This window comes from Echinops telfairi, unplaced genomic scaffold, assembly GCF_000313985.2.
Source record: "Echinops telfairi isolate 266 unplaced genomic scaffold, ASM31398v2 ScPeMD7_31;HRSCAF=116, whole genome shotgun sequence".
Taxonomy (NCBI): domain Eukaryota; kingdom Metazoa; phylum Chordata; class Mammalia; order Afrosoricida; family Tenrecidae; genus Echinops; species Echinops telfairi.
Genome location: NW_022103928.1, coordinates 23,639,379 through 23,663,954, shown reverse-complemented (window position 1 = coordinate 23,663,954; position 24,576 = coordinate 23,639,379). Strand labels below are relative to the sequence as shown.

Below are 24,576 nucleotides of genomic sequence, written 5' to 3'. Positions count from 1 at the left end.
CAAGGTCGTAGAAGCTTCTGAAACCTATTTTGCAACGTTGGCTTCACTCTGTGTCCGGGTGCCTGCTCCCCACCCCTGTTGGGGCACAAACAATGTTACGTTTGCCGCCCCGACATTCCTCACACACACATTTCAGTGACCTCTCACTGGTTATGCTGACTCTGTTGGCCACCGGTCCCCATTCTCTGCTCCCCCAGCTTCCCATCATCTCAACCAGGAGCCCAGTATCCCCTAAGCAAGGCGGAAACCCTCTAAACTTGTTTGCATTTTGGCCGGTTCCCTAGAAAGCACGTTATAGACGTCAGGGTAGGATCAGATGTCCACCCGCACCCTCAGCAAGGATTTCAGAACCGTTTTCCTGGCTGACCCCAGCAGCCACTGGTGCCGCTGGAGGTACACATGACGGCTTCAGGTCTTGCGTTGCCACCTTTGAAGGGACGCTGCGGTGGGAGGCTCCTCACTTCAGAGTCACCCCGAGGTCACGTGCACCCAGTTAGCGGATAGCAGCTGGCTTGAGGGCTGTCGGTGTGCTCGCGATGGCCGCTCCGGCCCGGTGTCGGAACGCTGCTGTCATAAGCATAAGGACTCTTGGTGTCAGGGGTCACCTGTGCAGTGAGGGTTGGGCTAGCTCAAGATTGCTTTGGCTCTTGGTGCTGTGTGGAGCTTGGCTTAGGTTCATGACGTGAGTGACAGGCAGCTCTGTGCGCTTCTCTGGGACAAAGTAGGCAGGTGCGGTCTCTACTTGGATTGGGGGTTCCCGAGGATGGGCTCTGATGGCGGATATAGCCCTCCCACTGGGGCCTAGAAGGTTGAGTTTAGGTTTGTAGCTGAGTGAGTGAAGGAGCCGGAAGAGCCCTGTACCACAGGACCCACCGCTGGTGGAAGAGGAGGCCGGCACACCCCCAGGGTGCCTTTGAACTCTTTCTGAAGAGCAGTTGAGGCTTCAGATTGGGTTAATTAAACAAGCATGCCTTTCTGGGACCTGTTCTCTTGGATGAGGTTCGGAGGCCCGGTCAGCCACCCAGAGTGTCACGCACTTAGGAGGGGGTGGAGCATTCTTGGTGGGTTTTAGGGACTCACAGGCTCAAATGCCCCAGAAATGCAGCTGCTTGTTGTGTGTGGGGAGGCATGGGCAAGTGGGTCTCAGCAGAATGCAGATTCTGTGTGGTGGTGGTGGTGGGGGTGTTTGCCCACCTGGGGGTCCCTGACGCCTGCCGGGTGCCTGAGTGGCAGCTGGTAGGTGCTCTCATGCCCGGAGTAGAGGGGGCTCTTGACTTGTCCCTGTGCAAGTGAGCAGAGTGCTGTGTGTCTCGGAGGAGGGATCTTGCTGGGCCGAGGCTTGGGGACCCTCCAAAGGTCAAGCGGAGGCAGGACTCCATGGGGGGAGGAGTGTGTCAAGCCACTTTGCTCTCGGGCTCTGCCTTTGGTGGTCGTGGCCTCCGATGAGTGACATTCTCCCCGGGAGCTCCCCTACCAGGGAGGTGTGGGAAGCTGGTGACCTGCTGGGTCAGGAGTCCCCCCATGCTCCCAATAGGAAACCTGGTGACATGCTAGAGCCTTGCAGGACAGCAGCCAGCGACCTCCAGCAGTTACTGCCAGCCAGAGTGTGTCGGAGCCAGGGGGCTTTCACCGGCTGGTTCTTTTTTAAGAATCAGAGAGAGACCTTTCTTCCGCGACTGGGCTTGTACCGCCAATCTTTTGGTTAGGGGCGGATTCCCCAGGAGATGCTGCTGCTGCGACGCTGCCGCAGTGGAGTCTGGAGGGAAGGGCTCTCTCTTGGCCCATCTTCCCTGAGCTGCTGAGTGCTGTCTCACGAGCATGTGGTTTGCAGATTAAAGTCTCGGGAGCATGTGGGAGGGAGACTCAAGTGATCCGGCAGCCAGGGCTGTGTCCCTGAACCCCACAGTGACCACAGCTCAGACACCCGCACTCCACAGCCCTCAGAGAATAGTGTCTGGTATCTTAGCTAATGCCTCGGGGTGGGGGCCCGGGGTGGGGGCCGCACCGGAGTCTTTCGTTCCCCTTCCTTTCCAGGCAGGTAGAGTGGTGTTTTTTTAGGTGTAGTGATGTTACTTATTTAGGTGTATTTAAAGGAGAGTGGCTTCAATATTTTCCCCCCATGACTAGAAGTGAGAACAAAGGAGCCTTGGTGGCAGGGTGGTTAAGTACTGCTCACTAGCTAACTTGAAAGGTTGCCGGTTTGACCCCACCAGCCGCTCCCCAAGGGGAAAGACGAGGCGGTCAGCTTCTGTAAAGACCTGTAGCCATGGAAACCCTGTGGGGGCAGTTCTGCATTGCCTGATAGCATCGAATGAAGCGGAACTGACTTGGCAGTGGGGGGGTAGGGGGGGGCTGAATGAGAACACTAGCCTTTATGGGGACGGTAGGCTTAACTGGAGAAGGAACCCCCAACTCCCTTAGCCTGATTCAAGGGTGGGAGATTTCTGCAGGAGGAGCGCCCTGGAGAGTTAGGAAGCCTCTACAGACCTGCCGCATGGCTGCAGTAAGTCCCCACCTGCAAGGATTCCCCAGCAGAGACCTCTCCTGTGAGAGAGACGTTGGCCCTTCAGGAAACAGGCAACGTTACATCTGCATGCAGGGAGCGTCGGTTTATAATAAATCCTGGGAAGCCTATCCTCCCTCCTCCATTGTTAGAACCACCCTCCTCCACAGCTTAGCGGCCCCCTCCCTTTCTAGGTGAGAAAATATACGGAGACACCCCCTCCCCCCAAAAGAAAAATCCCCAATGCCTTTTAACATTTGGCCAGCCACCACTTTTTTTCAGCAGGGGCCGGATTCCAGCAAGCCCACTGGGTTCCTGGGGGCGAGAGTAGGGTCCTGATCGTTTCTCCCTCACCCATTTCCCCCTTCCCTTCCACATCCTCGTAATGTATGCCTCAGAGTTTGAAGCGAGGGGGATCTTCATGGACTGAGACAGCCATGGGCTTTCATGGAGCTGAGTTTGCAGGGGGGAGTCAGCGGGGCGTGGAGAGAGGAAGCCAGCCTGGAGCGGGGCCAGCACAGGCCAGGCTGAACAACAGCGGCACACATGGCCCTGCAAGGGGCTGCTGCCAGCCGTGGGGAGGCCTACCGCACGCCCCCCACCCCCACCCCCACTCCACACTTGCATTTTTCCTTTTCCTGACACGGAGATCGATGTTTGCCATTTCAGGTACCCAGAGAGATGGTTTTAGGTCAACTTGCAAATCGCTTTTGCAGTCTCGTGGGTGTGGAAAAGCCAATTCTGTTCACGGAAGTGCCACCGCCCTCTTCATCCTCCACCCACCCCCACCCCCCCACCCCCCCACCCCCGTGGCGGGCTGTGTGTGTATGTGGGTGAGGAGATTGTTAAGCGGAGCGGCTGGGAGCACAAGGTTGGGCGCCATGGGTGTCGTACCCAGCACTTGCATTTAGCAGGTCTGTGATTAAGGGCAAGTGACCACCTCCCCGAAGTGTAGTTCTGTGTCCTCGAACATGTGTCAACAATGGAGCTACCTCTTCTGACTGATTTGAGAAGCACATACAGGCAGCCAGGGCAGTGCTTGACACGTAGTACACGTTTCTTGGAGTTGTTCTGATATGCGCTGAGCCCATTTTGTCAGGAGTCCTGGGCGGTGTACACAGTGAATGCACTAGACTGCCAACCAGGAGGCTAGAGGTTCAAGTCCACCGGAGGGCAACGTGGAAGAAAGGCCTGGTGATTGACTTCCCCAGCAAGTGAGAGGCTCTTGCAGGAAACAGTTCCAGTTTGACACTTGGAACAAGCTGACTGCCACGAGTGGATGTTGACTTGACAGTGACCGATTTGCTGGTGGCTCCTCCCCACGCTCTCTGTCATTCTCGCCCTGGCCAAACACTTGGACATCATGGGTGCTTTCTAAATGCACTGGTGTTAAGAAGCCCTGGGTCTCTGGGGAAGAATGAAAGATTTGCTCAGGGCAACTGCCCATGGCAGGCAAGTGTGCTCCTGGCCGCAGGTGATTCCACTCTCCTTCTTCTTCCAGGGCAGCATGCAGGTTCTGGTGACGTACGGCGGGGACCCCATCCCTAAGAGCCCTTTCACCGTGGGCATTGCTGCTCCGCTGGATCTGAGCAAGATAAAAATTCATGGGCTGGAAAACAGTAAGTGCGGGGATGGAGGGGAGATGCAGGTAGTGGAAGACTCCCAAACTGGCCGGTCGGTCGGTTAGATTGCCTTCAGAAGGCGAGCTTTGCAGGGCAGCCCATTCTGTCTGGAGCACTGTGCAGCCAGACTTGGGCCTTGCTGTGGAATCGCTTAGTGGCACTACCTGCCACTTAACCTCACCACCCTCAGTTTCCTCTCGTGTAAAATGGGGCTGGGGGTGGCCAGTAAACCCTATGAAGGGATATTGCAACACGAGCCCATCAATCAGGATCTCCGGCGAGTCGTCAGACTGCCGGCTTTGCGAGCGGGAAGATGTTATTACAAAGAGAAATTGGGGCCTATTGCTCTCTGGTGAGCTCTGTTCCGCTGTGGGCACTGTCCTGGGCCAAGTTGTTTACATGAAGGTTGACAGTGGCATAAAAGCCAGCACCTTGGTGCCCAGAGACCAGAGTGCACCCACCCAGCCTACTATTTCCTTAGCAGATTAGGTTTCTTATTAATACAGGCTCGTTTCTGGATTTTCTTTTCCCTTTCCTTTTTTTGAGTGTAAAAACCAAAAAGTAGAGGAAAATTTCATATTTCATCGTTACTACACTGCGCTTTGATTTGCTCCTCTAGTTCTTAAATGCTCCCCCCTCCCCACCATGATCCCAATTCTGCCTTACATATCTGGCTGGACCGGAGGATGTACACTGGCACAGATAGGAACTGGAAATACAGTGAACCCAGGACTGACGAACCCCCCAGGACCAGTGGAGAGAGTGGTGATAGCGGGAGGGTGGAGGGAAGGTGAGGGAGAAAGGGGGAACAGATGACAAGGTCTACATATGGCCTCCTCCCTGGGGGATGGACAGCAGAGAAGTGGGTGAGGGAGACGTTAGATGGGGTAAGATATGATAAAATAATAATAATTTCTAAATTATCAAGGGTTCAGGGGGAGTGGGGGGCCTGGGAGAGAGGGGGGAAAATGAGCTCACACCAAGGGCTCAAGTGGAAAGCGGGTGTTGTGAGAATGATGAAGTCAACATATGTACTAATATGCTGGACACAAATGATGTATGTACGCATTGTGATGAGTTATACGAGCCCCTAATAAAATGATTATTTAATTAAAAATAAAATAAATAAAACCGTAATTAATGAGATAAGTGCTTGTAAAACTACTGGAGGCCCAACAGGATGAACTATTAACAAATTCCAACCCAGCAGAGAAGCAGAGCTCAGATAGCAGGAAAGGGCAGGAGAGAAGGGCGGGCGAGTGGGAACCAGAGAGGGCAGGAAGAGCCCGTGGTGCTAGGGGGCTGGTCCGCCGATGGGTCGAACCAGAATGCATAGGCTTTGTTGAACGGGAAGCAGATTTGTTCCGTACATCTTCACCCATGTGTGAAAATACATAGCTGTAATCCAAAGGCGTCAATTCCTGTTGCTCTACACTTGAATGCGAATTACTACAAAGCAACAGGAGGCGATAAATAATATAGACTATGAAGGCAATTGATGAATGATACCAACATTTTCATTGGCCGGTGTATCTCCTTGTACAGAACTGTATCTCCTGCATGAGCAATGCTTCTCTTTGACGGTACAGTACGCTATGCTGGGTTACAGCTCTTTCCCATTTCACCCCTGAACTCTCCATGTCGAGTGCTGGTTTTGCATATAGACTATTACTCAGTATCTTGTTATTCAAAGATACCGCATTCATTTTTAACCTCACTTTCCACTCTTTTTAAATGATGGCGAATTCTAAACTTATAAAAGTAGAGAGAATCGTATAATCTGAACATCCACATGACTTAGCCCCCAGCTTCAGGAGGGAGTTCAGCCCTTAGTCTTACAGTCAGTTCTCTTTGTGGGAGACAAGTAACACACGCCCACTTTCCACCTCAGCATTATCCTGTCTGCTTATATTTCAGCACATGCACTGGAGCATGCTTCACGCTGCCCCTCTCCTCTCTCCCAAGGGTTAACCAGAGGCAGCCATGCCGTTTCTATTCTCCAGGCCTATTTTCTGTGTGTGTCCACAGGGTCACATATACTCAATGCCTACTTGCCCTTTAGTGCTACTCACAACAAACTCTTCCTCACAGTCTCCTACCCTTGATGCTGGTGCAGCTTTTCAGTTGCTGAGAGGGCTTCACTTGCAAGGCCTGCGCTTGCACTAAAGTCCAGCCCAATAAGAGCTGCTGCTCTTGTTCCTCAAACCCAAGGCGCACTCAACGTCATCACGTCAATTCCGACTCCTAGGGACCCTATAGGACAGTGGTTCTCAACCTTCCTCATGCTGCGACCCTTTAACACAGTTCCTCATGGGGTGGTGACCCCACAACCATAAAATTGTTTTCGTTGCTACTTCATCACTGTAAGTTTGCTACTGTTATGAATCGGGCGACCCCTGTGAAAGGGTCCTTTGACCCTCCCAAAGGGGTCTTGACCCACAGGTTGAGAACCGCTGCTATAGGACAAAGTAGAACTGCCCCTGTGGGTTTCCGAGGCTGTATCTTTTTATGGGAGTAGAAAGACTCATCTTTCCCCGCAGAGCAGGTGGGGGTGCAACAGCCCAATGGGTGACCTGCTACGCTATCAGGGCTCCTTGTACCTGCTCCTGCTTATCTACAAATGCTCCTTAAAGACCCACCGAGGAACACATGTAGTTTGCAACCTGGAGACAACCTGTATACTTATAGATGGAGTCCCTAGGTGGTGTAAACGGTTAACCTGCTCAGCTGCTAACGGAGAGGGTGAGCCCACCCAAGGCACCTTGGAAGAAAGGACTGGTGATCATCCACAGACTCAGCCTCAGAAAACCTCATGGTGCCCAATCGTACGCTGACACACGTGGGCTTAGTATGAGTTGGAACTGACCTGACAGCCCGGTTTGGGGCCAGTCGACAACATGTAGAGACTCTGTTGGTCGAATGGTGTAGGATTCTCTTGTCTGAACCCCCGTGTGTAGATTACAGCCCTGAAAATCCCTCGGGACAGTTCTCCTCCGTGAAAATGGGGACTTCCTCAGAGTCCACTCAGCAGCATCTCACAGCAAGAAGGCATGTGGGAGCAGTGGGCAGTTGCACTGTGTGCTGTAGTTGCCTGGCTGTCCCATCATTTCAGTGTGTGCTTCCCACATTGATCCCTGCTGCTGACCGCTCAGAGGCCATGCACCTCAGGGTCTCAGGGGCACACAGGGCCAGGGGGATACCTTCCAGTGAGGCTGCCCCCCTGGAGGGCCACCAGCGCTGAGTGTGTGACCTCTCTCTCTCTCTCTCTCTCTCTCTCGCTCTCGCTCTCGCTCTCTCGCTCTCTCCAGCCCTCTTACCTTATCATTCCTTTCTCTAAGACGCTTGGGTTTCAGCACCAGAGCAGGAAAAGCACATGCCCATCAGGGACAGCCTCTTGCCCTTTGGGCTGCGGGGCTTCATGCCTACCTTGCTGCGCTTCCAAACAAGCCAACCGCTGTAATCAAGCCGAATGACCTCTCCTGTGGTGCCTCTTTGCAGGGATCTGCCAAAGTCCTTGTGGCCCAGTGAGCTAGCTCTCAGCAGACTTCAGTGCCCCGGGTTTGCTAGCTCTCCCACTGTCACCTTCTCTGTGGGGAGTGACAGGACTGAATTTGCTGCCCAGAAGGAAAAAGTAAACCAAACAGGGTTTACGGGCTGTTTGGATGCAAAATCAACCCCCGAGAGGACCGTGTCAGGCTGTCATCTGGCGGTCAGCAAAGTCGCCTGGGAGGTTAGGTGAATGTAGGTTGCGTTCCCAGCATGGCTGCTTGGTGGACAGGCAGCCCTGGACAAGCTCTGTAAGCCCCTTGAGCCTCAGTTTCCCTGTTTCAGTCAGTGGTTAATAGCCATTACCCCACAGGGGGGTGATGACAGTGAAGGGAAGATGTCTGGGTGTAAAAACCGTCGGTGACTATGCCAGCTGTTCTCATCACCGTCATGAATGACAGCCTCGCTCTGGGTGCTAGTGAGGCTGAGGGGCCCGCTGTCCGAGCTCGTCCTGTTGCTTAGCCTCCGCTCCGCCCTCGCCCGCGGGACTTGTTGGCTGCTGTTGGGTCTGCACTCCCTCGTGGCGGCCTTGTGTGCACTACAGCCTGACGCCGCTGGGTCCCAAGCCATCCCTGAGCTCTCTGCATCCATCTCAGGCCATTGTGTCCGTCCATCTCACCACAAGTGTCCCTCGCCTAGCTGGCCTTCCACTGGACTGGCCACTGGAGAAGGACAGTACTGGCCGTTGAGACCAACATAGCTGTCTCTTCCCTAGGAGCCACTGTGTCCCTGCCCTGCATGTTCCCTCCTGCTCAGGAAAGGGTCAGCCGCTCACTTAGGCTTGCTCCTCTTTCACAGGAGTGGAAGTTGGGAAGGACCAGGAGTTCGCCGTTGACACCAAGGGAGCTGGAGGCCAGGGGAAACTGGACGTGACCATCCTTAGTCCCTCTCGGAAGGTCGTGCCATGCCTGGTGGCGCCTGTGGCCGGCCGGGAGAGCAGCACAGCCAAGTTCATCCCTCGGGAGGAGGGGCTCTATGCCGTCGACGTGACCTACGATGGACACCCCGTGCCCGGGAGCCCTTACACAGTGGACGCCTCCCTGCCGCCAGACCCCAGCAAGGTCAGACCCAAGAGCTGGCAACTCAGTGTGTGTGTGTGTGTGCGCGCGTGTGTGTGTGAGAGTGTGTGTGTGTATGTGTGAGTGTGTGTGAGTGTGTGTGTGTGTGTGTGTGTGTGTCCGTGGCATGGCTTCTCATTCTCTCACATCAGAAGGCACAGCCACAGGGTTCCAGCACATAGACACACAGGCTCATTCCAGGTCAAGCGTGCTTATACATGTCTGCGCTCCGAGGGTGACGGCAGGTGAGTTCTCTCAGGAACACACTTGTCGTAGTCTCTTGAAGGTGCCTTCTAAACGAGGTCCGACCAGCACAGGGCCTTCTCGCGGCTCTGCTGGGCCAGGTCAATTCCAGGCAGAGAGATCGGCTTGGAGGGCAATGGCAGCTGTTACCTGGAGCTCCACAGGAGGAATCTTGAGAGATTTTCTGAGAACATGGGACACATCCCAGAGGCTTATTAGGGAGATGTTTAGGGGGATGGAAGACTGTGTAGGTGAGAAAATGGCCAGGAAATTCCACAGAGAACTTTTTTTATCCAGTGTAGCCAGGGCTGTCCTCTGCGATGCTGGGAATTGGGAAGCCTTGCCCCATTCCCTCCCAGCCCCGATCTTGCCTCTTCAGACTGCTTTTTATATCAAAGGATCCCGATGTGAGTGTCAAATTTGCCACGTTGGCATGGTGTAAATCAGAGGACATCAGATTCCACTGGGAAAGGTTCAGAAAGACAGAAGCCCCAGCCCCAGAAGTGTCCTGACCTCGATGGATATGCCGAGAAACAAAAGCTTCGCCTTTTAAAAATACCTCTGGTTTGTTGGCAGTACTTTCTGGTTTGCCTCATAGAGCACTGTGTCTCTCTGCTCCTGTCTTTAAAAGCCAGGTTGTGATGACCACCGTCAGCCCCCAGGGGCCGGCAGCAGTTCTTTATTCTGTAATTCAGCTTGTAGGGTAAGAACACGGTCCCCTGAGTAGGTGGGAGGGGCCCCTGCCCCTCTTCTTACCCTCCCAGCCCCGAGTAACAGTCCCTCATCTGTCTGAGTAATTACAGTACTTGATCCAAAGCCAACCTGTGAAGGGTGCACTCAGAGGGTGAGCGGGGGCCCTCATCACGGCCCTTGCGTTAAAAACGGCTTTTGCGTCTTCTTGTGGTTGTTGCATAGAAGTTGCTGAGCGAGATACAGCCAGCAAAGCAGCAGTGAGGGCGGCGAAGGCCTTTCTGAGAGCGCATAGCCAGGTAGCTCACCTGGGGTCTCCAGCCAATAGCCAGGAGCAGCAGGAGAAAGGGTTATGGAGGTGCCTGCCCTCTAAGGGCCTCTCAACTCTTCAGCAGGAAGCCATGTGATTGAGCTCACACCCAGCGTGTCCCACAGCCCTTTGCTGCAATGTGTATACAGTGTGGCTGTGTGAGAGAGCGGCAGCCAGACGTGAGTTCGACCCTGGGGGAGGACCCCGCGCTCACCGTGAAGTGCAGGATTGCAGATGTGGGAAGCAGCGCTGCCTGAGTGTCCGTGTTCGGGCCAGGGAGACGCTGACCTTTGCCCTCTCTCCGCTTAGGTGAAGGCCCATGGGCCTGGCCTCCAAGGCGGCCTTGTGGGCAAGCCTGCCGAGTTCACCATCGACACCAAAGGAGCCGGCACGGGTGGTTTGGGCCTCACGGTGGAGGGCCCGTGCGAGGCCAAGATCGAGTGCTCCGACAACGGCGACGGGACCTGCTCGGTCTCCTACCTGCCCACCAAGCCCGGGGAGTACTTTGTCAACATCCTCTTCGAAGACGTTCACATTCCTGGCTCTCCCTTCAAAGCCGACATCGAGATGCCCTTCGACCCCTCCAAGGTGGTGGTGTCCGGCCCGGGTCTGGAGCCTGGAAAAGTGGGTGAAGCCGGGCTGCTTAGCGTCGACTGTTCGGAAGCAGGGCCTGGGGCCCTGGGCCTGGAGGCCGTCTCGGACGCGGGAGCGAGAGCAGAAGTCAGTATTCAGAACAACAAAGACGGCACCTACGCAGTGACCTACGTGCCCCTGACCGCCGGCATGTACACGCTGACCATGAAGTACGGCGGGGAGCCCGTCCCGCGCTTCCCTGCCCGGGTCAAGGTCGAGCCTGCCATCGACACCAGCAGGGTCAAGGTCTTTGGGCCAGGGATAGAAGGGAAAGGTGAGCCTCTTAAAGAGAGAGAGAGGTCTAAGGGCTGATAGAAACCCTCCCTACCGCCCGCCCCACCCCCTGAACAGGGCTGCAAACTCAGGGGCCGATAGGGCCCAGCGGGATGTAGGGACGTGCTCCCAGGGAGACCCCTGTGTCAGGGGGCATGGGGAGACCAGAGCCTAAGGGTGAGCCCGGTACATTTCCAGATGCTGAGCAGCTGCCTGACTCCCACTTCTGTTCCTGCAAGGGGAAGGGGTCCAGCCATGGGCACCCGCTTTTTCAGGAGAAGCCAAAGACCCTGACTGGTACATGGAAAGGCAGTGTATTCAGATGTGGAAAGCAGTGCTGGCTGAGCGTCCACTACTTGACAAAAGTCGAAAACACTGTGCTGGCTAAGCCCACAAGTGCCACGGAGCAGATGTCCATCCACTCTCTAACCTGCCCTAGCCCCAACCTGGTCCCCAGAAGGGTGAGGGAGGGTGTGGGGGTCTCCTGATCCAGAAAACCCTGGAAGGGGCTTTGTAGGCATTGGGGTCAGGTTTGAGAAAGGCTGGGGTAACAGTTCTGATGTTGAGAGCCAGACAAATCAGCTGTCTGCCTTTGCTGGGATTATGCAGAATGGTTGAGGACCCCTGGTGTGGATGGAGCATTGGCCTACTTCAGTGGTTCAAGCCCACCAACCACTACAGGAGAGGAAGATGAAGGCTGGCTGCTCCCCAACTCCTGTATAGGATTGCTCTGAGTCAGGATGGGCTCGGTGCCAGTGGACTCGGTGTTCAAAAGTGCCAACAGGAGCCCTGGTGGTGTCATGGTTACATGTTGGGCTGCCACTGCATGGTCGGCAGTTCGAAACCACCAGCAGCTCCACAGGAGAAAGGCTGGGCTTTCCACTCCACTGGGCAGTTGCAATCTCGGAAACCCACAGGGTTGCTATGAGTCAGCATTGACTCCAGGCCACTGAGATTGGTTCTGAAGTGCCAAGAGCCTTGGCCCTGAGGTTGCTCCTGGGTCTGCGGTGTTGATGACCTCCTCGTCTGTCTGTCTGTCTGCTCTGCAGATGTGTTTCGAGAAGCCACCACCGACTTCACAGTGGACTCGCGGACCCTGACCCAGGTCGGAGGGGACCACATCAAGGCCCACATTGCCAACCCCTCAGGGGCTGCCACCGAGTGCTTCGTCACAGACAATGCTGACGGGACCTACCAGGTGGAGTACACGCCCTTTGAGAAAGGTGAGCCGCCCTCTCCTGGGACCTGGTGCCCGTTCTGATTGAGCTTGGCGGGTTTTCTCCCGATGGCTGGCGCCAACACCTGCCCTGTCCACGCAGCCTGACTCAGCGGAGGCTCGTTGTGGGAGACAGGCGATGCAGATGCTTTCCTCTCCCGCAGGGGCCCTGCTGCTCCGGGCCTGGCTGCCTGACGCTAGTGCATGGCTGATGGCCGGGGTGTACAGAGCCTCAGACTGACTGAGCAGGGCATGGGGGGGATGCGCTGCCACCCTATAATGTATTAACTTCATTCCTGAATATTAAGAATTGCAACAAGACATTTGGATAAAACAGGAGCATAAAGCAAAAGCCCTTAGAGCAGTGGTTCTCAACCTGTGGGTCGAGACCCCTTTGCAGGTCGAACGACCCTCTCACAGGGGTCACCCGATTCATCACAGTAGCAAAATGACAGTTGGGAAGTAGTAACGAGAATAATGTTATGGTTGGGGGGTCCCCACAGCATGAGGAACTGTATAAAAGGGTCTCAGCATTAGGAAGGTTGAGAACCACTGCCTTAGAGCCTCACACGCCCCGTTTCCCATGCATTTTCAATGGAGGCATTCTCAGTGTTTCGTGGATTTGGGTCCTCTTCTGTTTCGGGGCGTCCCCTCTGTCTCTTGGTTAATGGCTGGGTGAAGTCAGGATACTGTGTTTGAGATGGGCTGACCTGAATACAGAGTGAGTGGCATTTGCTTTGGGGAGCCCCCTGCCAACAGGGAGGGCTGGGTGACTACCACGTGAACAGAGCATAGGGCGTTGATATTTATATTTAATCTGAGAATACTCTCATTACTGCCTTTCAGCCTGCTCATTCGGGTAACATAGCGTACATACTCAGACCTGCATGTAAGCTCGTTCCCCGGAGTAGAGTGTCGTTTCCACCTATAGGTGACACACATGAAAACAGTGTGTTGTCTGTTGTTGTAAATGTTGTCTGTTGTTGTAAATGTTGTCTGTTGTTGTAAACAGGCCTGCACATCGTGGAGGTGACGTACGACGATGTGCCCATCCCAAACAGTCCCTTCAAAGTGGCTGTAACCGAGGGCTGCCAGCCATCCCGGGTTGAAGCCCGAGGACCTGGATTGAAAGAGGCCTTTACCCACAAGCCCAACGTCTTCACTGTGGTCACCAGGTGAGCCAGCCCTGGGGTCTGTGTGTTCAAGATGTTTTATTATGGGTGTATTCTACACAAGCGCTTAGGTCCCAAACTTTGGGAAAGGGGTTATCCCCCCCACCCGCCTCCATGATATCGACGCCTCTTTTGTGAAGAGATAGATGTTACAGGGAATGACCAGGAATGGCGTAAAGGTACGAAACGATGTTGATGGTAGTCATAAAGCTATTTCGTAAACCAGTACTGGTTGGAGGCTCCTTCACTTGGCAAGGCAGAGTTAACGTTGCCAGTCTGGTACTTCAGTGAGACATTATACACATGCCTGTGAAAACTGGTCACAAGACACATGCCTGCATTGTACTTGAAGTTCCTGACCAAGGCACTCAGATAGAGAAACAAATGAAGGATAAATGATGGAAAGGGGAGGCCAAAGCTCTCTTTATTTATATTGAACTTCACCCTCTTGGCCCTCAGCTGATCTGTCCCAGGGAAGATGCTGCTGCCCTCAGGTCGGTTCTGACTCATAATGGCCCCATTCGACAGCAGAACTGGGGTTTCCCAAGCCATAAATCTTAACAGAAGCCACATCCTTGACTCACAGGGTGGGAGTGGGTTTGAACTTGACCTTTTGGTTCAAGTTAACAGCCTAGGAAAACCTTACGGAGCAGCCAGCCCTGTCGTATAAGGTCACCGTGAGTTAGAATCAGACTCACCAGCACACAGCAGCAACAGGGAGAGAGAGGTCAGAGGGGCAGGGTCACAGTCCTTGAGTTGGGTTGGCTCGACGGGGTGCCTTATACAGGGGTGTTAAGTGAGTCGTATGAACTAGCCTGAGTCCCACTTCCCTTGGCTTCCTCTCCCACGCTCTGCAGAGGAGCAGGCATTGGTGGGCTTGGCATAACTGTGGAGGGACCGTCAGAGTCGAAGATAAACTGCAGGGACAACAAAGACGGCAGCTGCAGTGCGGAGTACATCCCCTTTGCTGCGGGCGATTACGACGTTAATATCACATACGGAGGAGCCCACATCCCTGGTAAGCTATACTTGCTATTTACTGCAGGAGAGTAGATTTGAGTTTGCTGGTCTCCCCCAGGGACTCTTTGCCAAGAGTCTTCCAATCCCAGTGGGACCAATAACATCTGAAGCATAAAATAGAGTTGGCACTTTATTTTGTAACATGGCAAAAAAGTGATCGGTTGGCGTTTCGACTAGAAACGGATGTGTGGCATTCACTAAAGGACCTAGTTCTTGATTTCCGGGAAAGCTGGGTCCTTCTAAGACAGACAATTTTGCTTTGGTTTGTGCTCCGTTCTCATCCAACAGGGAGGTAGACTTTGCTTCCTGTTGGTGGGGTTTTCTTTCTTCTCTTGGCAACCCTGGTAGCGGATAGAGACCCATGAAGTTGGATGCTTGTTTTTACACTTTTCTTCCATCGCACAGCAGAGTGTGTGCATCCTATAAAGTAGAGATGGTCTCCTTCAGCACCATTGGCATTGGGGTTGGAAGATTATTTGTTTGGCGACGGCCCTGTGCAGTGTGCGTATGTCCCTGGTCTCTATGCATCAGTTCCAGGAGCACCTCACTCCCAGTCTGGACAATTCAATGTCTCCAGCCATTCCCAGGTGTCCCTGGAGGGGAAAAAGCCTGGCCTGATCGAGAGTCCTGGCTGTCAAGGATTCTGACAGTGAAAAACAGTGTGACTAGAGTAGTGAAGGGCCCCCCAATGTCAGCCTCCAGGGGCAGAAACTCTGCTGAGAGGGCCGGTGAGGGTGGGGTTCTGTGCAAACACAAGCCGAGGACCCCAGGACTGTTGTACGTCACTGACACCGTGTCTCAGGTGTGGCAGGACAGCGGCAGACCTTCCGAAACGGCGGGGCAGGAAGAGGTTGTGATGGGTCAGTGTTATGCTTGGAGGCCGTAAACTGGGGCGAGGCTGAGAGGGGAAGCAGCTGGGGATCTGGATGACCTGAGTTGCCCACTGACCACCCACTGTGCTGGTTCTGCACACTCTTCTCCTTTTAACAAGTGCAAATGTGCATCTGCGTGTGCCCTCTCCCATTCTTCCTTCACACTCATCGGAAAGCACTGACATTGAAATCAAATGAGTTCTACTCAGATGCTGATTTAAAACAACCTATTTCCTCTCAAGGGAGCCCTGGTGCCACCACAGCAGTTCCGTGTTGTGCTGCAATCCTCAGGGTCAGCAGTTCGAAACCACCAGCTGCTTCAGGGGAGAAAGTCAGGTGCTTTCTCTTCCCATAGAGTTACAGTCTCGGAAACCCACAGGGGTAGTTCTATCCTCTCTTCCAGGGTTGCTATGAGACGGCATCCACTCAACGGCAGTGTGGTTTTTTGTTTGTTTGCTTGTTTTGCGATTCCCCTCAAATTTGTCCTTGTAGCTCATTCAAGATACATTAACGTTTGTTCTATAAGCACTCAAACACCCATTGCCAATGAAGCGATTCTGACTCACGACGACCTTTTGTAGGGTTTCCAAGGCTGTAAATCTTTATGGGAACACACAGCCAAGTCTTTCTCCTAAGGAGCAGCTAGCTGGTGTCTTTGAACTGCTGACCTAGTGGCTAGCAGCAGCTCAGTGACTAGGGCAGAGCCCCACTAAGGCGAATTCATCAGTGGACAAGGCAGGTGCACGGTGTCCTGTGGGAAAGCTCGCTGTGGTGCGTGTGGGATTAAGACGTGGGTTACCAGCACTGAGGGGTGCCCAGTGACATCCTGTTTCAATGTTGCAGCCCTGCAGCCCTTGGGTGGAGAGGGAGTGGGACACCGAGGTTAGGTTGAAAGGCTGTTCTTAGAAGAGAAGATACAGCTGCTCGGACCAGGCAGAAGGTATCGGAGACAAGTGTCTTCGGGTTGTTGAAACCACAGAGCTGTTTTGACGGGAAAAGTCAGCTGGGTGCTCCCAGCTTAGGAATTCCCCTTACAGAAGGGCTTGAGGACTTGAGCCCTTTTGGCTGACCCATGAACTTGAGGCAAATGGCTGTCTTCACGCACAGAGAGAGAGAGAGAGAGAGAGAGAGAGAGACCTCCTTGGGGGCTTTCCCACCAGCTGTGGAGAGCTCCTCTGGGCTTCAGAATCCGTTCTCTCTCCAACAAGACTGCCAGCCCTTCCTGACCCCAGAACTTTCCCAGGCTGTTGTATTTAATAAAATATTAGTTGGTAGCCTTACTTGGGAGGTGGTTCTGTGGAGCATTTAGTAACCCGACAGCTTCTGGTTTGCTTCCTTGGGGATTCTGGGTGATTTCATATTAGCCTAGTTTCTCCTGACCCGGCATAAACCTGGTGTTACTTTACACAAAGCGTTCTGCTTTAACAAGGATGGCATATTGGCTTCCTATGGTAGGGTAACTGTAGTCTGTTGGTAGGACTGCCTAGAACACTGGATGGCCTCGGACTCAGAGCACATCAGGAAGAAGGGCTGCTGTGATCGATTAATACTGTCTGCGAGGGCATGGAGTGGGGCAAGTGGCAGATAATGCTCTGAATTCACCATCATAGACCTAAATCCGTTTACCTCTGCTTGTTGGTTCTTAGCTGCCCATGTGTTAAGATGGGCACCCTCGATGGGGATTCTGACTTGTATGTGGGCTCAGAGGTTGTCTGTTGTCACCTGCGTACATTGGAATCCGCAGTGTCACTCTGTAGATAGAATTCCCTTTTGTCTTACTAACCCACAGAAAGGGCCTGCGTGTACTTGCCGTTGCCAAGGTTAGATGCCCTTGACCCACTGAAACCCAACTCTTGTTAGAAAGTCAGGGTTCGGCTGCCTTTGTGTAGCCTTGGTTCTGTGACACCCCAGCCCAGAGTGGAAACTTCCTGTGACAGGGAGCAGAGACACTTCAGCGTTCATGGCAGTTGCTCATAGCTGCCTTGTGTTGGCCACCAACTCATGGCAACACCCCGCCCTGTCCTCCTCATTGATTATAGATGGGGCCATTAGGCAGAGGTTTACAGAGCTGGTCACCAGGTTTATATTGAACAGTTCATACACGTTTTCTGTCCGTTTGTCGGTTGGGATCCCCCGTGTATCGCCACGTACTCATTTCCTCCCTGTGTCTCCTCTGCTCCTTCCCCAACCCTCTGGACATTGCCCTTGGGTAAATGCTACCCCTTGCTCTGAATTGTTGATTACCCTACCACGGGGGTGGGGGTGGGGGGGGAGTTCGGTTCTAGACCTAAAGGGTTAGGGCCATAGTCTGTTCACCCAGTAGGTCTGATCCCTTATGGCTTTGAGTCTTGGTCCACATGTTTCTCCCACTCTATCCAGGAGCTTCCAATGCGATCCTTTCCAGAGCTGTTGGTAGTGCAGTCGAGCACCATCTAGTCCTGCTGGTCTCAGGGATGGAGACTGATGTTTGTGCAATCCACTAGTGCCTAGGACAAATTGCTCTTGTGCGGCTTTCCATTTCCGTCGCTCTTCTTCGCGCCAGACAGAGATGGACCGATGACCACACCTTAGAGCAGCTGCTCATCAGCTGTGAAGATCCCAGACACTACTCACCAAAGCAGGCTGTGAGAAGTTGTGTTTGTGAACTATGTTATTCGACTAGCACTTGTTGCCCCTCCAAGAGGCCATAGAAGCATCATTGGCTGATTTGGGGGAGTGGATCGCCAGGCCTTTCTTCCTGGTCCACCTTAACTTTGCCACACTTCATGAGGGACAGTCGGCTGCATGGTGGTGGTCAAGGCATGATGCTGGGACACTAGGATGCTTGTCTCTGGGAGCAGCTTCATGTGCCTCTCCTGGAGGAAATCTCGTCAGTCTCTCTGGCTCCATTACTGCTTCTCTCGCAAACACAGATCGCCCTACATTCACCACATGTCATCGGTCCTAAAAGCAGCACCCTCAAAGGGCCAGCCACCCCTATGGTCCCCCGTAGAGTCAGCCCTGCTGAGGGGCTGAGCAGAGCGCCTCCTGATGGCCAGGGAACCTAAACGGCCTTGTGTGCTCAGCGGTGCCTGCTCCACTAGAAAGAGGATTCCATTTGTGGGAGTGGGCCCTCTCTCCAGTCCTTTCTACTCCCTGCCCCCACCCCAGCTTCCTCTCTCAATCCCTTCCACTGCCTGCCTTCTCCCCCACCTCCAGGCCTCTGCACCTGCTGAGCTCTCTGTTTAAAACACCATTCCAGCTGCTTCCTGGGTAAAACCTGCCCACTCGCATGTCTCAGCTTACTGGGATGCTGTCTCTGGTTCCCAAGACCAGGTCGGTGCCTCCTTAATGTTCCGTCCACACCTTGGACCCACAGTACACGGATGTCCTCTCTCATAACGGCCCGCCTGCTGCTTTCCGTTCCAAGCCTGGGGTGCTTGGAGGGACGCTTGCAGTCTAGACCTCGGGCTGCAGCGAGGGCGTGCTTCTGGGCACGCATGAGGCAGGCGCTGGGCTGTTGGTGGGCTGTGCTCAAAGTCCTGTGACCTCTTTTCCAGGCAGCCCCTTCAGAGTGCCTGTGAAGGACGTCGTGGACCCCAGCAAGGTCAAGATTGCCGATCCCGGGATGGGCTCCGGTGTCCGAGCCCACATCCAGCAGTCCTTCACGGTGGACACCAGCAAAGCCGGCCTGGCCCCGCTGGAAGTGCGGGTGATGGGCCCACGAGGTGAGTATGTGTCCTGTTTCCCACGGCCGTCTTCCTGGCCCAGGTGAGCACTTTGGTGGTGACCTTGACTTTCTTAAATGACTTGACGGTTCACTCTTTTAGCTAAACAGTACACGTTCCTGCATGAAGGCAGGCGGGCCTGCTGTCCCTCCCATGGCCTGTGCTTTTCCCCATGTGATAATATGGTCACTGTGTGTCCCCACGTGGATTCCGACTCTTACCGACCTGATGTGGCCCAGGAGAGGCTCCCATAGGCCATAGGTTTCCCAGGCCATCTTCTCTACAGAGCAGATCAATCGCCAGGTCACTGCTCCTGCAGAGCCACTCGTGTGATTTGAACTGCCGACCTTTTGATTAGCAACCAAGTGCTACCTCGTCCAATAATACAGCCCCACATTTCTTTTTGTATTTATGTTCTAAGTGGCTAGGTGAAGCAAGTGGGGTATGGCCTGGCTCCTCTGACACTGCTCTCACTGTCTCACTGTGTGTTGGAGTGGCTGGGCTGGTCTGGCTCTGGGTGGGTGATGGGCTCAGAGCTACTGGCTCTCTCTGGGCTGCCCAGGTGCTCACGTGGAACAGACCCGGGATCTTTGGAAATGGCAGGTACTGGACCCCCGGGGCAGGCAGCCCTGTCATTATCCCAGCTCTCTGGGGAGAATGGTGATTGGACTTGCCCCAGTTGCCAGCCTGGAGTTAGGGTTTGGTAAGGTTAGCAAGCCACCCAGGGGACAAAGCCTGAAAAGCAAATGACCACATTTCACATGTGCCGCGCTCCTGATTTCTTCAATAATCTAGATTTTTCCTAGCCTCCTACAGGAGGCAGTCGAAAGTGGGGGCTTCCTCCTTTGAAGAGGAACCTTCTCCTTAATAGGGTTCAGCAGGAGGTCATGCCTTTTGAAGCTGGGGCAGACGTGGTTTGTGGGAAGTGAGGTCATAGGGCTGGAGTCTGATTCAACCATGACACCACCACCAAGCTCCAAGAGAGAGAGAGAGAGAGAGAGAGAATAGTGACACTCTCCTAGTCCATCTTTTCTGAAGCCCAGCCTTTCTCCTGGAGGACCGACCCTCAAGTAACAACCTTCTAATTTTAGCTGATGAGACGGATTCCCAGTCCAGGAGCAGCCCCTTGAAAACCATTTCCGAGTTCTTTCAAGGTGACCCGAAGGGTGACTTTACGGAGACAGGTTTGCATTTTCCTATTGGCTGATCGCTCACTGATGTAACCCGCTCGCCTCCCGCTGGCCTCCCCTCCACAATCGGCTTGCGCTGCCTGCCTCCTCCGCTTTGCGTAATGAGGGTGCCATGCTCTGATGCGCCTGCCTGCAGGTGGCCCGCCCGGACTCTCCCGTGCAGAACTGGATCTGGGCTCTAACAACCCAATGCATGCCTTGGTGATGCCTTGACACAGTCTCTAACCAGCCCCCACAGGTGTTGTCACATTGAGGTCACTCACCCCACCCCACCCCTGCCCATCCTCTTCTGCACCTGCACCCAGCCTGCTGGCCCATCGTGATCTTTGTTCAAAAGACAGGCCAGACCTTGGTTAATTTTGCTCTGTAGAGTTCTGGATGCTTTGGCCCTTTCTCAGCTCTAGCATAAAACTGCCAAATCTCCAGCATGCCTAACCAGCTTGCAAAGATGTGCCCTGTCTGCCCGCCCACCTTCACTGCACTCGTGCAGAAGCAAGCACAGACAGTCTCCGTAATTACGCTCTAGGGCAGACCCAGTGTACTTCAGCCAACATCCGGCGTACGTGCGTCTTGGGGTCGTTTCTGCAACCATGAATTGGGGATCCTAGCTCGTGTGATTCCTTAGACCTGTGATCCGGGGCCGCTTATCTTTGTTGCTCTTCCGTGGAAACCGATAGCTCTCAGAATAAGCTCCGTTCTAATTGGGCCCAGGGAGAAGGGAAGGCCTGGTCACTTCTCAGACCTCCTGTCTCTGTCCTCAGGCCTGGTGGAACCAGTGACTGTGATGGACAATGGCGACGGCACACATACAGTGACCTACACCCCATCCCAGGAAGGACCTTACATGATCTCTGTCAAGTATGCTGATGAAGAAATCCCACGCAGGTGAGGGCCTGACACCTGAGGAGAGTGTCCACACCAGGCTCAAGGGAGGCCCAGAACTACTCTGGTGACCTGCCCATTCGTCAGTCCATCCATCCATCCACCCACCCATCCATTTATCATCACCGAGAACCTGTGTACTCACCATGGGTCTTACCACACAGTAGCCTGGGTGTTGGTGGCCCTTGCTCTTGTGGCTCCTCCACCACCACCCCAAATTCCCCTCCGCCTCCCCGTTCCTTCACCCATCTTTAATTGAAAGGCAACCTGAAATGAAGGAGTTGGGTATCTTTGAAGAAATAAGGAGGGTGTTAATTTGCTAAAGACTTTTGGTAGCCCTACAAGTAGCTTTCTCACCAGGGCAAAGATTTCTACTTCCCTCTCTAGGATGGATCCTCGGGGGTGGGATTGCTGGCCCAGATGGTGTCTCTACATCTAACTCTTTAAGGCAGCGCCTGCAGTTTCCCACAAGTTTTACTCTTTACTTGAGGGTCTGGTTGACAGCAACCACCCCTGCCTGTGTTGGGTATAAACCTAGTTCCTCATTCTGATTGATACGAGGAGCGTTGATTATGCTTGCCCTCTCTTGGAACAGCCTCTAAATGTTTTTTTTTTTGTTTTTTTTAGCCTCTAAATGTTTTTTATCACCCTCCTTAAGATAAAATTTTCACTTATACTCCTATTTTATATAGAAGTATACAGATAGCTCTTAAAAAAAAAAAAAGATAAACCAAAAACCCACTCCATGAGTTTAACTCATAGTGACCCTACACACTATGTAGGTTTTCTGAGGTTGTAAATCTTTGAGAGCAGGCGGCCTCATCTTTCTCCCAAAGCCTGGCTGATGGGTTTGAACGGCTGACCTTGCAGTTAGCAGCTCATCGAGTGTCTCCTTACTCACTGCCATTAATTTTCATTCTATGGGATACAGTAGAACTGCCCCTCTGGGTTCATACAGTTGATTCTATTGGATGCAGTTGAACTGTCCCATCTTCTTCCAAGGAACGACTGGTGGATTTGAACTGCTAATGTTATGGTTGGCAGCCCAACTCATAACCACGATGCCAACAGGGCTCCTTTCCTTACATACAGCTTTCCAAAACTTTCCAGACTAACTGACATCGAGTCATTTCCAACTCTTAGTGCCCCTATAGGACAAGTTACGGGAGTAGAAATCCCCATCTTTCTCCTGCACAGCAGCTGGTGGTTTCAAACTGCTGACCCTGTAGTTGGCAGCCCAACGTATAATCACCATGCCACCAAAGCTTCCTGGCATACATCTCTAGCTATGTAAAACGGTACAATTTATCAACAGAGTAGAAAATAAGAGGATAAGATAAAGTAGCAAAACAAGTGTGTCAAATGCATTGAACCCCATGTTTTCTGAGCAAATTTGGGAGCTCTTCTTTCCCAAATTGCATGCCCTACAACAGCAGTTCTCAACCTGTGGGTCACAACCCCTGTGGGGGTTCTAACGACCCTTTCACAGGGTGGCCCGTTTCATCACAGCCGCAAAATTACAATGACAAAGTAGCAATAAAAGTAGCTTTATGGTTGGGGGGTCACCACAACATGAGGAGCTGTCTGAAAGGGTCATGGCATTAGGAAAGTTGAGAACCACTGGCCTAGAACACACTCAGGGTAAAACCAGTCTTCCAGTTACCGTCTCGTAACTGTAGATGTCTGCTGGACTCGAGGCTCTGAAACTAAACTTACCATTGGTTGTAGCTGTTCCCCTGCAAGCTCGGTCGGCTGATGTGTGTCCTGACCAGGATGTGTGTGTGTCAGTCCCTTTAAGGTCAAGGTCCTTCCCACATATGATGCCAGCAAAGTGACGGCCAGCGGGCCCGGCCTCAGTTCTTATGGTGTGCCTGCCAGTCTGCCCGTGGAGTTCGCCATCGATGCCAGAAACGCCGGGGAAGGCCTGCTTGCTGTGCAGATCGCGGTAACGCTGCGTTGCTTTCTGGAGTCAGACTTCCGTGATAGGACATCATTTCCAAGCCAGGGCTAAGAACATGGGTTTGAACCATCTGTTCCTGACTGGATGGAAATGTTGACTAGATGTTCCCATCAAAGTGTCGGTACCCAGAGAAGAATAAACACATTCACCTGAGGGGATGGTTCGGGGGAATCTTCTGAATTTTGCTTTGTAGCATATCTTTCTGTGGTTTTATTTTGAGAGGTGTGAATTTTCCATTGGGTCAGTTAGCAGTAAATTTTGCACATACTGTCATAAACGCTCAAATAAGAATGGCTTACACACCTGGAATTATCGTACTTTAGCTCATGAAAGAAGCCTTCTCTAAGCCACCTGGCTAAGCCACCTGGGTAGCTTCTAGGCTCATGATGGAAACAGGTTCCAACTCGGGATTTATTGGTCATAACGTGGTATCTATCCTTAAGTTTTCCTCTTGGAACAAAAAAAGCTGCCAAGGTTCCAGCCATCTTATATGCTTGGCAGGCCAGGAGGAGGAGGAGGAAACGGAGAGTCAAGGGACCTTCCCAACTGTATCCCTGCCTTCAAGCAGCCCTCTCTGAGGCCCTCGTAAAATAAGACTTCCTTTTGCATCTCATTTGACAAAAGTTGGTCAAAAGTCACACAGCCACACTTAGTGGCTAGGAACTCAAGCCTTGCATTCCTGTTGAATTTGCGAGTTGAGGTGGGGCCTGTTACTGAAGAGGACAGAGAGCAGGTGCGGTGGCTTGCCGGCCAGAGCCTCTGCTGCACTCATCTCCCGCGATGTCCCCGGGTTTGGTGCAGAATCCCTATTTACTTGGCCGGGAACAAGGCTTAAACTTGGGTGACCGTCACAGTGTTAAAGGGCTCTCTGACCTGCCCCCTCCTTAAGATTGTACCAAGCCCCACCCCTCCCACTAGAGGGGTTAATGACTGAGCACCGACTTTTCCCCGAAAAGCTGCTTCATCTTGCTGATGCCACGAAGGAGTGTTTTTCTGTGACCCACAGGACCAAGAGGGGAAACCCAAGCGAGCCGTTGTCCAGGACAACAAAGATGGCACGTATGCCGTCACCTACATCCCCGACAAGACCGGGCGCTATTCCATCGGGGTCACCTACGGCGGGGACGACATCCCGCTCTCTCCGTACCGCATCCGGGCCACGCAGACAGGCGATGCCAGCAAGTGCCTGGCCACTGGTGAGTGCCATCAGGGTCGGGGGTGGGGCCTTGGAGTCAGAAAGCCACGGGCTTGCCTGGCGCTGCCACTTAGCTGCCCTAAGACCAGGGTGAATTTTCCAATCCCCCTGAGCTTCAGTCAGGTTTATATTGAAGGTTTTTTTTGGGGGGGCGATTTTGATTCATGAAACTCTTTAAAGATCAGAGCGTTCCACGGGGTTATTGCAAAGATTGAGTGAGGTCAGGCAGGAAAATTGCTTCGCACAGTCCCTGGCACGTGCTAGTTATCAATAATACCATTTTTGAAGTGGGTCCAGTTGCCGAGCCCTCAGACTGGGGTGGCGAGTCTGGTGCAAAGCAGCGCATCTCTGCTGTAAGGCGGCTCCGAGAGAAACACCTGAACAAACACAGGCTCGCCCTCAGCCCTCGGGGATTACTCCGAGGTCTCTGACGAGGAGCACCCCAATCTCTGTCACCTCTAGCAGGTGGCTCTTTGAGTGCACA

At 53.3% G+C, this 24,576-nt stretch overlaps 1 protein-coding gene across 1 annotated transcript in view; it reads left to right on the top strand.

Moving 5' to 3' along the window:
* Positions 1 to 24,576, top strand: part of FLNB (filamin B) — an 86,533-nt gene that overhangs the window by 29,663 nt on the left and 32,294 nt on the right. Inside the window, exons 18-28 of the mRNA XM_004702534.2 lie at positions 4,005 to 4,122; positions 8,470 to 8,732; positions 10,282 to 10,879; positions 11,928 to 12,101; positions 13,107 to 13,269; positions 14,124 to 14,284; positions 18,698 to 18,865; positions 19,957 to 20,049; positions 20,817 to 20,940; positions 22,726 to 22,882; positions 23,904 to 24,093. Of these exons, the coding sequence (XP_004702591.2) occupies positions 4,005 to 4,122; positions 8,470 to 8,732; positions 10,282 to 10,879; positions 11,928 to 12,101; positions 13,107 to 13,269; positions 14,124 to 14,284; positions 18,698 to 18,865; positions 19,957 to 20,049; positions 20,817 to 20,940; positions 22,726 to 22,882; positions 23,904 to 24,093 (2,209 nt within the window). The remainder of the gene's footprint in view (positions 1 to 4,004; positions 4,123 to 8,469; positions 8,733 to 10,281; positions 10,880 to 11,927; positions 12,102 to 13,106; positions 13,270 to 14,123; positions 14,285 to 18,697; positions 18,866 to 19,956; positions 20,050 to 20,816; positions 20,941 to 22,725; positions 22,883 to 23,903; positions 24,094 to 24,576) is intronic.